This window comes from Oncorhynchus mykiss, chromosome 5 (assembly GCF_057628025.1).
Source record: "Oncorhynchus mykiss isolate SJ-2025 chromosome 5, ASM5762802v1, whole genome shotgun sequence".
Classification (NCBI taxonomy): domain Eukaryota; kingdom Metazoa; phylum Chordata; class Actinopteri; order Salmoniformes; family Salmonidae; genus Oncorhynchus; species Oncorhynchus mykiss.
The window spans coordinates 14808767-14823096 of record NC_143026.1 but is presented as its reverse complement, the minus strand read 5'-3'; the positions used below and the strand labels follow the sequence as shown (position 1 = coordinate 14823096).

The 14330-nt window shown below is 42.6% G+C and overlaps 1 protein-coding gene across 1 annotated transcript; it reads right to left on the bottom strand.

The window, feature by feature from the left end:
• Positions 1-5036: 5036 nt before the first annotated feature.
• On the bottom strand, positions 5037-14330 carry uap1l1 (UDP-N-acetylglucosamine pyrophosphorylase 1 like 1). The gene is made up of 9 exons (XM_021601806.3): positions 13587-14330; positions 11069-11273; positions 9232-9407; positions 8247-8419; positions 7875-8068; positions 7421-7561; positions 6974-7159; positions 6706-6772; positions 5037-6248 (listed from the first exon to the last, which is right to left on the bottom strand). Exons 1-9 carry the CDS (start codon positions 13870-13872, stop codon positions 6159-6161), a joined length of 1518 nt encoding a protein of 505 aa, XP_021457481.2. The 5' UTR covers positions 13873-14330; the 3' UTR covers positions 5037-6158.

The window sequence follows — 14330 nt, the reverse complement described above, 5'->3', positions numbered from 1 at the left end:
AATGAGGGAATCATTTTATAAAGAAAAGTATTTGGTTGTAATCTTTCAATATTTTATATCAAGGGCAGCAACCATCCTCCAGGATAGCTACTGGGTGTGCAGTGTTTTGTTCAAGCCCTGGTCTAACCAAATTGTAGCCTAAACATCAGCTGCTCAACAGGACCTTGATAGGCAGACTTGGGTGTTTCAGGGCCGGATCAAAAGCCAAGCCTGCAGACCCAGGTGCTTTCTAGATGGAGGGTTGACAACATGTTGACAACATGTTGACATGTAACTAACAGTGCAGTTTTACTTTGTGGAGGGTTAAGTGCATTGATCAAGGGCACAATGGCAGGAAATGGTAGGCCTACATGGGATCAGACACAGCAGCCTTCCAGGTACAATAATGCTTACTTTTTCATGTGGGCTATAATAATAGTAATGAACATTTGGTTAAAAGTAATGGAAAAGGGGGTATGACCCCTTAACAGCTCCCAAATGGCGCAGCGGTCTAAGGCACAGCATCTCAGTGCTAGAGGGTTCACTACAGGCCCTGGTTCGATTCCAGGCTCTATCACAACCGGCCGTGATTGTGAGTACCATAGTGCACCGCACAATTTGCCCAGCGTTGTCCGGGTTTAGCCGGGGTAGGTCGTCATTGCGGGGCGGCAGGGTAACCTAGTGGTTAGAGCGTTGGACTAGTAATCCAAAGGTTACAAGGTCGAATCCCCGAGCTGACAAGGTACAAATCTGTCGTTTTGCCCCTGAACAAGGCAGTTAACCCACTGTTCCTAGGCCGTCATTGTAAATAAGAATTTGTTCTTAACTGACCTGCCTAGTTAAATAAAGGTAAAATAAAAAAATTGCAAATAAGATTTTGTTCTTAACCGACTTGCCTAGTTTAAATAAAAACAGTGAATAATCACATCTATAAAAATATAGATAAACTCTCTTGGTAAATAGTGTGGTCTACATCTTATCATGAAAAGGGGGTATTCAGGTAAGCAAAACATTGAAACTTCCTTAATATTTGATTTTGTGCAGCAGCTGTTATTGACAAATAGACACAGACCGCCATGTTGAAAAATTTCTCAAGATTTTCAAAAATGTTTTTCAAAAGGGTAGATTATGTTCACCACAATTCAGAAATTACATTATGCTACATTCTACTCTTGGTGAACGCTTCCAGCAATAGCATGTAATTTCTGAATTGTGGTGAACATAATCTACCATTTTGAAAAATTACATTTTTGAAAATCTTGAGAAATTTTTCAGCATGGCGGTCTGTCTATTTGTCAATAACAGCTGGTGCACAAAATCAAATATTAAGGAAGTTTCAATGTTTTGCTTACCTGAAGTAGAGTATCTCATGATAAGATGTAGACCACACTATTTACCAAGAGAGTTTATCTATATTTTTTGTTGCTATCTATTTACCACCACAAACCGATGCTGGCACTGAGACCGCACTCAACGAGCTATATAAAGCCATAAGCAAACAAGTGAATGCTCATCCAGAGGCGGCGCGCCTAGTGGCCGAGGACTTTAATGCAGGGAAACTTAAATCCGTTTTACCTCATTTCTAGCAGCATGTTATATGTGCAACAAGAGGGAAAAAAACTCTAGACCACCTTTACTCCACACACAGAGATGAGAGCTCTTCCTCTCCCTCCATTTGGCAAATCTGACCATAATTCTATCCTCCTGATTCCTGCTTACAAGCGAAAACTAAAGCAAGAAGTACCAGTGACTCGCTCAATACGGAAGTGGTCAGGTGACTCAGATGCTAAGCTACAGGACTGGTTTGCTAGCACAGACTGGAGTATGTTCCGGGACTCATCCGATGGCAATGAGGAGTACACCACATCAGTCACCAGCTTCATCAATAAGTGCATCGGTGACGTTGTCCCCACAGTGACCGTACGTATATACCCCAACCAGAAGTCAGGGATTACAGGCAACATCTGCACTGAGCTAAAGGGTAGAACTTCCACTTTCAAGGAGCTGGATGCTTATAAAAAAATCCTGCTATGCAATCAGACGAACCATCAAACAGGCAAAGCGTAAATACTGGACTAAGACTGAATCCTACTACACCGGCTCTGACGCTCGTCGGATGTGGCAGGGCTTGCAAACTATTACGGACTACAAAGGGAGGCCCAGCCACAAGATGCCCAGTGACACAAGCCTACTAAACTAGGTAAATGACTTATATGCTGGCTTCAAGGCAAGCAACACTGAAGCATGCATGAGCACACCAGCTGTTCCGGACGACTGTGTGATCACGCTCGTCGTAGCCAATGTGCGTAAGACCATTAAACAGGTCAACATTCCCAAGGCCGCACAGATTGCCAGGACGTGTACTCTCAGCATGCGCTGAAAAACTGACATTTTGAACCTGTTCCTGGCCGAGTCTGTAATACCTACATGTTTCAAGCAGACCACCATAGTCCCTGTGCCCAATAACACCAAGGTAACCTTCCTAAATGAAAACCAACCTGTAGCACTCACGTCTGTAGCCATGAAGTGCTTTGAAAGGCTGGTCACAGCTCACATCAACACCATCATCCCAGAAACCCTAGACCCACTCCAATTTGCATACCGCCCCAACAGATCCACAGATGACGCAATCTCTATTGCACTCAAGACTGCCCTTTCCCACCTGGACAAAAGGAACACCTACGTGAGAATGCGGTTCATTGACTACAGCTCAGCATTCAACACCATAGTGCCTTCAAATCTCATCACTAAGCTAAGGACCCTGGGACTAAATACCTACCTCTGCAACTGGATCCTGGACTTCCTGACGGGCCACCCCCAGGTGATAAGGGTAGGCAACAACACATCTGCCATGCTGATCCTCAAACACAGGGGCCCCTCAGGGGTACATGCTTAGTCCCCTCCTGTACTCCCTGTTCACCCGACTTTGTGGCCAAGCACGACTCCAACACCATCATTAAGTTTGGTGATGACAACAGTGGAAGGCCTGATCATTGACAATGACAGACAGCCTATAGGAAAAAGTTCAGAGACCTGGAAGTGTGATGCAAAGACAACAACCTCTCCATCAACGTGATCAAGACAAAGGAGATGATTGTGGACTATAGGAAAAGGAGGGCCGAGCACGTCCCCATTCTCATCGACGGGGCTGTAGTGGAGCAGGTTGAGAGCTTCAAGTTCCTTGGCGTCCACATCACCAAACTATCATGGTCCAAATACACCAAGACTGTCGTGAAGAAGGCATGGAATGGCAACTGCTCAGCCTCTGACCACAAGGCGCTACAGAGGGTAGTGCGTACGGCCCAGTACATCACTGGGGCCAAGCTTCCTGCCATACAGGACCTTTATACCAGGTGGCGTCAGAGGAAGGCCCTAAAAATTGCCAAAGACTCCAGCCACCCTAGTCAGACTGTTCTCTCTGCTACCGCATGGCAAGTGGTACCAGAGCACCAAGTCTAGGTCCAAAAGGCTTCTGAACAGCTTCTACCCCGAAGCCATAAGTCTCCTGAACAGCTAATCAAATGGCTACCCGGAATATCTCCATTGACCTACCCCTCTTTTTTACACTTCTGCTATTTGCTGTTTATTATCCATTATCTATGCAGTCACTTTATCCCATACCTACATGTACATATTACCTCAATTATATCGACTAACCTGTACCCCCGCACATTGACTAGGTACCCCCTGTATATAGCCTCCTTACTGTTATTTTATTGTCGCTCTTTTTTTTTTTACTTTAGTTATTTTTCTTAAAACTGCATTGTTGGTTAAGGGCTTGTAAAGTAAGCAGTTCATGGTAAGGTCTATTAAATCCACAAATTAACATACCAAGCTTTCTGCTTAGATGCATACAACCTGACAACTAGTGAGCTGACTATTTTGTCTGAATCCCCAAAAAGCACTCATATCCTTTTCTCTCTAATAAATATGATCGAAAGCATCTCTGGAGGACTGCAATGTTACTGTTCGGTTGCTGTCGTTCCTACGGATACGTTAGTTCTATTGGTCAGTTGCATTCAGGTGGTACATGATATGACATCATCGTGTACATAGATTTTTGCTGAATTAATGTCCTCCTCTAGGAATTCCAGAACGCTGACTGGAAAATTTGTTTGGTATTCAAGTGATATCTAACAACGGGCCATATAAAGATTTTCCGACGCCAAAACAGTTAATTTATGATCCTCAAAAACAGAATTACGAGTGGGAATATGGGAAACAACTTCTACCCCGACTTGTTCAGTCAGATGGTTGTTATTTCCGAGTAGCATATGAACGTAGCAACAAACAAAAAAATCTGTGTACTGTACTGGATGGAAACTGAATCATGTTAAGCGTTATGTTACCATTGGATGGCAATATTGACTCATTTTTGACTGAATTATGATGATCCAAAGGGGAGGGTTGTCACTAGTTACAAGATGCATTTCATACAGAAAGGCTGGGGTATAGAAAAGATGCATTTCATACAGAAAGGCTGGGGTATAGAAAAGATGCATTTCATACAGAAAGGCTGGGGTATAGAAAAGATGCATTTCATACAGAAAGGCTGGGGTATAGAAAAGATGCATTTCATACAGAAAGGCTGGGGTATAGAAAAGATGCATTTCATACAGAAAGGCTGGGGTATAGAAAAGATGCATTTCATACAGAAAGGCTGGGGTATAGAAAAGATGCATTTCATACAGAAAGGCTGGGGTATAGAAAAGATGCATTTCATACAGAAAGGCTGGGGTATAGAAAAGATGCATTTCATACAGAAAGGCTGGGGTATAGAAAAGATGCATTTCATACAGAAAGGCTGGGGTATAGAAAAGATGCATTTCATACAGAAAGGCTGGGGTATAGAAAAGATGCATTTCATACAGAAAGGCTGGGGTATAGAAAAGATGCATTTCATACAGAAAGGCTGGGGTATAGAAAATATGCATTTCATACAGAAAGGCTGGGGTATAGAAAATATGCATTTCATACAGAAAGGCTGGGGTATAGAAAAGATGCATTTCATACAGAAAGGCTGGGGTATAGAAAAGATGCATTTCATACAGAAAGGCTGGGCTATAGAAAAGCTTTATAATTTCCACAGTTGCTTTGATCATTAACATTCGACACATTATACAAAAAGGGTAAAAAAAGTAAATTAATTTCCTCAAAGTGTATCATAAAGTAAAAATATAATCCAATGTTTTATATTAGTTCCTTGGTATCATGATTACAGTACTTGAGTTTTGCTTTATCAATAACTTTTAGATTTTACTTTTCCAAATGCATACTGAAATGTGTATCCCGTTTAAATTATGTCCATAAAAATTAACTGAAATGTGTATAATCAGAAGATAAACACAATGTGTTAAAGTGCTAGAATAATTTGTTTCCTTTTAAGCAATAGATCATGGAAGAGTATGGGACAACATTGTAATGAGCATGTTTGGATGAAAAAAAATGTGGATACAAAAATTCCCTTGTAATTGCCAATGCATCTTTGTGCTCTGGTGCTGAATTCCAAACAGACCCTTAGTCCCCTTTCTTCAACACTTCATGAAAATCTGAAAGGACCAGATAGTTATGAGCATGGTTATGGAGTAACTGATTACTTCTACATGTAATCAGTTAATCTGATAACCAAAAAACCCCAACTGTAATCAGTTACATTACCAGCTAAAATATTGTTATCAGATTACAGATACTTTTGAAAAACTAGAGGATTACTTATTTGATTACTTTTAAATTCAGAAAGGATACATTAGGATACATCGACACCTTCCGGTTTCTCAATTACATTCAATTAAGCATTGAAAAAGGCGCAGGTTAAAGTTTGTTCCACCTGAGCGAGTCTGACCACCATAACGGCACACCAAATGCATTTGTTGTAGCCTTTGTGTCTTCTTCTAATGTGTCTTAAGGGGAAAGTAATCTAAACGTATCAAAGTAATCAGATTACAGTAATGATTTTGGGTAATCCAAAAGTTGTTACTGATTACAATTTTGGACAGGTAACTAGTAACAGATTACACTTAGAAAGTAACCTACCCAACCCTGTTTATGAAAAACATGCCATTAGGGGCAACAAAAGGCTCCATTTTGAAATCAAGCCAAGGAATGAGCATCTCATATCAACAGGCCCAACTGCTCAAGAGGTAAGCCCATCTGATGGGAACAGTGTACTGTAGAGCTAGCTACTGGGCCTGGAGGAGTTCTTTTGCCCTGTTCTCGTCCAGAAGGAAGGGGGTCGTCAGGACCTTCTGTCCCAGCAGCTGCTCCAAACCCTGGGGGAGACAGACATGAAGAGAGCAGATATGGAGAGAGCAGCTTTAGTCAAATCAAATGTTATTGGTCTGGTCACATACACATGGTTAGCAGATGTTATTGCGAGTGTAGCGAAATGCTTGTGCTTCTAGTTCGACAGTGCAGCAATATCTAACATGTTTGAAAGTGTGCATTTAGAGTAAAAAATACACCTCCCCCCACTCTCATGGGAAAGTGCCAATAGATATCATGTTCTTGAGGACGAGAATAAAACAGAACACTTTCCTAATTTGCCATGAGTGCACATTAACAATATTAGAGTGGTGAAGTAACTGCTCAGTCTAGTGTAACCTTACAGAGAAACTCAACACTGGACCCTGCAGATTAAATATTAATGGTCATATTGTTAGGAGACTACAATAGGAGGAAATAAGGGCAGGAAGTGACATCACATAGGAACTGTTGTTGTGGCCTCACCTCTCCGAAGAAAGACACCAGCGGGGAGATCTCACAGACAGCTGGTAGGTATTCATCCCGTGTCACCCTAACAAGAATTTGAAAAAGGAAATAGATCATTATCCCAATGTTTCAGGTGCTGGACAGAACAACATATAGGAAAAAATAAAAGAGTCTGCAATTTATATAATCCCAACTGTGATTTATTGGTGAGATAAGTGCACACACACCCACCCTCTAATCCCCATTGAGATCCCCATATTTTATGTAGAGCAGCGCTCACTCCCACCTGGGTCTAGGAGGTAGGGATTTCCCTTGGGCATCCAGGAAGCTGGCTCCCGCAGCCATCGCCCAGCGGTAGTGCTGTGCCAGTAAGGATTGTCTGGCTGTGGTAGGAGTGTCCAGAGGTGCCCCATCAGCATTTTTCAATGGCGAGAATTCTTCCTCTCTCAGAACCTCAAATGCCACAAATTTCCTGCCAATGTCAGGAGGAAAATGTATCATATTTGGTGTGCTGGAGAATGTCATTCAGTAGCAAAATATACTGTGTTCCGTTTACACTATATCTTACATGCATTAATATTACATTGTGTTTAAATAAGCAATCATTTTGGTAAAATAAGCAGTCAATTTATGGTTACTATGTAACGTTAGTAAAATTGTCTAGAATATCATTAAAATATTGGAAACTAGGAAAATTGTGTAATGCAAATCAGTCACAAAATTTGAATTTCACCTTGAAAACTGAAAGACATCAAAAACAAACTTCTCCATTTTGATCCCATTGGGCTTGGTGGGTTTCACCAGGTTTCCTTCCCTGTCCACAAAAGGGACTTTCTTAAGCGCCACGTGCTGCTTCAGCTTCCCCTGAAACTTCCTGAGGAGATAGGTGGACGAATGGAAGACATTACAAACTGTTATATCACAAGTTGGTTTTGCCCAGACAGTTGTATCAGCAATGCAATATGACAAGACAGTGACAGTGTGCAAAATTGTGCAGGAGTGGGGTCCATGTAATTACAACTCATTCCATTCCAGAAATGAATGTTAATTTAATTTATTCAACCATTACTTTCAGTAAGAATTGTTTTCATTTTATTCTTCTTCTTACTGAAGTGTTGTGCACATGACTTGTACATAGTGGTTTTATTTTTGCCCCATTACAGTATACATCTCTTCATCTCACTCACTGTGCCACTTCGTTGAGGAAGGGCCGAGTGAAGAAGTGGTTGCAGATGTTTCCTGCGCTGTACACCAGCTCTCCTCCTGGGTCTCGCTGCTCGGCCGTCTCTGGGCGGAGCTCGCTGTACTCCACCACCTGGTACACCCCCTTCACCTTGCATACCACGCCTACCGGCTCCGCTGGGTACGCCTTCTCAACTACCTGGAAATAGTCATGTCAACTGTCATAACATTTGAAATCTTAAGAATGTAGAACCAAATGTGCATATAAATAACATGCATGTGACCAAGTTATAACAAGTATACAACCTAATAAGTGTGGATCAGGAAAACATGCCCGCATGATTACATTGTAGGTGTGATGATTCGCTTTCGTTTACCTTGGCACCGCAGTCTGCTCCTTTACTCACACAGAAACCAATGAAGATAGGGTCGGCCATTTTGACCAGGATGTTGTCTACACAGTAGACGTGGAGGTACTCCACACCCCTCTCCTCCATGTTCTCAAGTACCTTGTTATCCACCAGTGCTCGGTACAGGCCACCATTTCCATCTAAAATTTTAGAGAGACGGAAAAGAGAATCATGGATTCATATGCACTGCCCCGATCAACTAAATTGCATTAAAGATGCAATATGCAGAAATCAAAATCAAATTGTATTGGTCACATACACATGGTTAGCAGATGTTATTGCGGGTGTAGCGAAATGCTTGTGCTTCTAGTTCCAACAGTGCAGTAATATCTAACAAGTAATCTAACAATTTCCCAACAACTAACTACCTAATACACACAAATCTAAAAGGGTGAATGGGAATATGTCTTTCCTGATTGTTAAAATTCTAATAGTTAGCCAAATTTCAGTTTATGTGATAAAACAAGCAGTCATTGTGTAGGGCAGGAGTATTCTTATCCTACGAGGTCCAGAGCATGCTGGTTTTCTGCTCTACCTAATAATTAATTGCACACACCTGGTGTCCCAAGTCTAAAGCAGTCGCTGATTAAATGGGAACAATGAAAAAATGCAGTGGAACTGGCTTCGGGGTCCAGAGTTGAGTCCAGAGTTGAGAGACTCATTATACCATCTAAACTGCCATGAAATGTTTTCCATAACCAAAAATATTATATTTTCAGCTGTTTGAAACTGGTGTACAAAACCGAAAGTAAAAATATGAAAAACAAAAAAAATTAAGAACGAGAAGCATAGAAATAGCCCACTGCTTCTTAGACTTGCATTCAACAAGAATGACAGATCTGTAACTAACATTTCTAGATGAATTTGGTCAGGTTGCCCAAAAAGTTACATATTCCTGCTTTAATAAAAACTTAACTTTAATCTGCCAACCAACTCCATGCCATTTTCTTACCTGGGGCCATAGCTATCTTCCCTTTGTCCTGTAGGATGACTTTTCCATCAAAGGTCACAGCAGGGATCATCCTTTGCTCGAACATGACCACGTCAGAGGGATCCAGACCAAAGTATTTATTCTCCTGGAAGAACTTCTTGGTAGGATCCAGGGTAAACTCACTGGTCATGATGTACCTGATGACGGCAGAACAGTAGCATAGAGCACACAGAGGAAAACCAATGTCAGAGAGCAGGAACGCTCAGTCAAATTGAGAACTTTTAAGTTTGCAAATATACACTGCTCAAAAAAATAAAGGGAACACTTAAACAACACAATGTAACTCCAAGTCAATCACACTTCTGTGAAATCAAACTGTCCACTTAGGAAGCAACACTGATTGACTATACATTTCACATGCTGTTGTGCAAATGGAATAGACAACAGGTGGAAATTATAGGCAATTAGCAAGACAACCCCAATAAAGGAGTGGTTCTGCAGGTGGGGACCACATACCACTTCTCAGTTCCTATGCTTCCTGGCTGATGTTTTGGTCACTTTTGAATGCTGGCGGTGCTATGACTCTAGTGGTAGCGTGAGACGGAGTCTACAACCCACACAAGTGGCTCAGGTAGTGCAGCTCATCCAGGATGGCACATCAATGCAAAATGTGGCAAGAAGTTTGCTGTGTCTGTCAGCGTAGTGTCCAGAGCATGGAGGCGCTACCAGGAGACAGGCCAGTACATCAGGAGACGTGGAGGAGGCCGTAGGAGGGCAACAACCCAGCAGCAGGACCGCTACCTCCGCCTTTGTGCAAGGAGGAGCAGGAGGAGCACTGCCAGAGCCCTGCAAAATGACCTCCAGCAGGCCACATATGTGCATGTGTCTGCTCAAACGTTCAGAAACAGACTCCATGACGGTGGTATGAGGGCCCGACGTCCACAGGTGGGGGTTGTGCTTACAGCCCAACACCGTGCAGGACGTTTGGCATTTGCCAGAGAACACCAAGATTGACAAATTCGCCACTGGCGCCCTGTGGTCTTCACAGATGAAATCAGGTTCACACTGAGCACTTGTGACAGACGTGACAGTCTGGAGACGCCGGGGAGAACGTTCTGTTGCCTGCAACATCCTCCAGCATGACCGGTTTGGCAGTGGGTCAGTCATGGTGTGGGGTGGCATTTCTTTGTGCTCACCAGAGGTAGCCTGACTGCCATTAGGTACCGAGATGAGATCCTCAGACCCCTTGTGAGACCATATGCTGGCATGGTTGGCCCTGGGTTCCTCCTAATGCAAGACAATGCTAGACCTCCTGTGGCTGGAGTGTGTCAGCAGTTCCTGCAAGACTGGCCTGCCCGTTCCCCAGACCTGAATCCAATTGAGCACATCTGGGACATCATGTCTCGCTCCATCCACCAACGCCACGTTGCACCACAGACTGTCCAGGAGATGGCGGATGCTTTAGTCCAGGTCTGGGAGGAGATCCCTCAGGAGACCATCCACCACCTCATCAGGAGCATGCCCAGGCGTTGTAGGGAGATCATACAGGCACGTGGAGGCCACACACACTACTGAGCCTCATTTTGACTTGTTTTAAGGACATTACATCAAAGTTGTAATAAGAATATTTCATTCATTCAATATTTCATTCATTCAGATCTAGGATGTGTTATTTTAGTGTTCCCTTTATTTTTTTGTGCAGTGTAGTATTGTGTGATCTGCAGTTTAAGAGCACTGTTTTTTATTTTGTTTTGATCGTGTGTTTGGAAATGAATCTGATTCTGCACATATTGCACTGAATTGAAATTGTGCCAGCTTATAAAATGAGAGCAGTCAATTGACCGCCATGAGATCTCACCATGGTACTGTGCACTTTGATCCATGCTTTGCATTCGCCAGCTCCTGTATTTTGCAGATGCGCTCTGCCTGGATTTGATACAGAGTTTTGCTGCTCGGGAGACCCACATTGTACATCCCTTTGGGGTATGAAACCCCAAGACGGGTCCCCTGGCCACCAGCCAACAGCAGCACAGCCACTCTGTTCTGGGAAATTTGAAAAAACCCTGTAAAAGGACAATACCAGAGGAAAGAAAACAATCATTACAGCACCATGGCAGAGCACAGACAAACCAAAGAAACAAGGTTGACACTGACATTCACCAAACAGGTGTTAGTATCAATATTTGCATTTGCTGTGGTTTTATAGAGTAAGCTACTATGTTGGTGCACTACAGTGGCCTGACAGTCCTCATTTACCATTACAACAAAAAAAATACACATTTCGGGAATCCCTGACCTATGATTGATCAAAATGTAAGTGTAATTGCCATACATTCAAATGACAGTGGGACCCAGGCACATGCACAGATAGAGGTCTAAGGGTGCCTGAGCACCTGCCCCCTTGCCCTCCTATGAGAGTGTTTTAATCATTACATTTTTTCATTGTTTTCTCTTGTTATTTAAATGAATTTCCCATCAAACTAGCTAATTTCTTGGAAAATTCCCCCACTTCACTGACCCCATGAGCGCTGGCACCTACACTTGTCCTGCAGGCAGAAGCTACTGGGCACACACTGGTTGAATACATTTTGTTTCCACGCCATTTCAATTCAACGACATTTAATCAACGTCGAATAGATGTTGAATTGACATGTGTGCCCAGTGGGAAGGAACCAGCTCTGAACGGCAGTGTAGAAGTGGCTTCCTTTTGAGTTGCAAGGGAAGGCTTCAATTTGACTGTTTGTTAGTAAGCCTAAGAGGCAGATGTCAGCAGCAGAATGAACTCCAATCACAAGTGAAGATTAGTTGGAATTGTTTCAACAGTGTAGCTAACTAGCTATTGGATTTAGATAATCACATTCGCTATAATCAGATGATAGCCCACCCCTCTTTGTAGTCTTATAGGAACCATCCTGATCTCGCATATGTAAGTTTGTGAGATCAGGGTGGTTCATTTGAGGCTACCCTCTTTGAGCAGTAGGCTATAAACTTACTTACAGTGGGATTTTGCAGAAAATAAAGGCATATTCTAAAAAATATGCTGAAATTTGGTTACAAGAGCATTAGATACTTCTCAAATTTTACACAAGTCGCAACAATTCCAAGTGCAGCAAAGTTGAGTCACAATTATTTTTAAAAAAATATTTAAAAAGGGGCAATCTGCAATTGCTAAATAAATGTTGGGATTTATAATTAACATTACCCATTGATTCTTGAAGAATATAACTTAGAAATGCCTCAGGGGTGTATGCTTAGGTCCCTCCTGTAATCCCAGTTCACCCATGACTGCGTGGCCAAGCAAGACTCAAACACCATTAAGTTTGCTGACAACACAACAGTGGGGTATGCCTGATCACCGACAACGATGAGACAGCCTATAGGGAGGAGGCCAGAGACCTGGCAGTGTGGTGCCAGGACAACAAACTCTCCCTCAACGTGAGCAAGACAAAGGAGCTGATCGTGGACTACAGGAAAAGGAGGACCAAACACGCCCCCATTCACATCAACGGGGCTTTAGTGGAGCGGGTCAAAAGTTTAAAGTTCCTTGGTGTCCACATCACCAACAAACTATCATGGTTCAAACACACCAAGACAGTTGTGAAGAGGGCACGACAACACCTTTTCCCCCCCAGGAGAGTGAAAAGATTTGGCATGGGTCCCCAAATCATTCAAAAAAATTATCCAGCTGCACCATCGAGAGCATCCTGACAGGTTGTATGGCAACTGCTCGGCATCAACCGTAAGGCGCTACAGAGGGTAGTGCATACGGCCCAGTACATCACTGGGGCCAAGCTTCCTGCCATCCAGGACCTTATATACTAGGCGGTGTCAGAGGAAGGCCCAAAAAATAGTTATTTTATTGTGTTTATATTTTACTTAAGTTTATTTAGTAAATATTTTTTTAACTTGTCGTACCGCAATTGTCGTACCGCATCAGAGCCCCACAAATTTACACTTGTTTCACAAATTTGACATGTTAGTAATTTAGCAGATTACGTGCCATGCTCAAGGGCAAATCAACAGATTTTGCACCTATTCCGCAGGAGGAATCGAACCGGCAACCTTTCGGTTACTGGCCCAACGCTCTTTAAACGCTTGGATGGAATAGTAATGGAGTAATGCTTCTAAACATTGTATAAAAAATTAATACATAAAAAAAACACTGTATAGATTTAAAACATGCTTAAAACTATAATTTGTACATCGTGGATGGTCAATCCTTGCATCCCATATCGCTGTCTATGAATTTAAGAGGTTACATTTTCTCCAGCACCATCCCGAGGCGGGGATTACTTCGTTATTGGCAATTCCTGATTTCAATTCAAATTAGCTAGTTGAGTGTTTACTTTTCTCATATCGAGAATACAGTAGCCTACCTTCATTTTCCCAGCCAGTTAAGGCGGTGTGATCACTCTTCCGAATGCTCCCGATGAATTCTGAAGATACTGGCTCAATTTGCTGGTCCGCGGCTGTTGCGGAATGATAAGCTTTAGCAGACTCCGCCGCCCGTTCACAGTGCTCGCGCAATTCATTTAAATCCAACTGAGACAACTCAACCAGAAATGTGTTTTTGTCATCCCCAGAAAGTTCAGACCAAAATTGCAGAACGTGAGACTGTCCTGCATGTTCTAAAGAAGATTTTATTTCCTCAAATGAAAGCATTTTCACGACCTAATATCCAGAAGAAACACGTTCACCTATACCATGTTACACAGCCGTGGTAAAGGTTAGTTTGACTTGGTCAATCTTCGGTTTGTTACTCCCTTCGTCAGGAACTCGTGACTTGTGCAGGGCTCAGTAGGAAAGAGCAAAATACACAAAGGCTGTCTTGTGATTAAATTTGAGTTGCTGCCTGTGGCTGGGCAAAGCAAAACCACACAACTGCGCATTCATCAAAATATGAAGAAACATTTTAGTTTTAGATGCGGTTTTCTCTCAGTGGTTGGCTTGCTATATTACAAACACTGTACAATGACTACAGTATCCAACTGCAGCCCCGGAGAAATATAAACACTACTTTGAGTGGAAATCGTTTGATCGCGCCAAGGAAAGAAGGAAGGATGCATTTTTGAAGTATTCGATTTCAACACGGCGAACCCGTTCTGTTGGGGGAGGAGTTG

Bases quoted from the DNA above. Each gene is read 5' to 3' on its own strand.
- uap1l1 (XM_021601806.3), bottom strand. From the start codon at position 13,872: ATGCTTTCATTTGAGGAAATAAAATCTTCTTTAGAACATGCAGGACAG. The intron at 7,562-7,874 runs GTGAGTGAGATG...CTATCTCCTCAG, and splicing joins TTCCTCAACGAAGTGGCACA to GAAGTTTCAGGGGAAGCTGA. The intron at 7,160-7,420 runs GTGAAATTCAAA...TGACATTGGCAG, and splicing joins GATGTCTTTCAGTTTTCAAG to GAAATTTGTGGCATTTGAGG.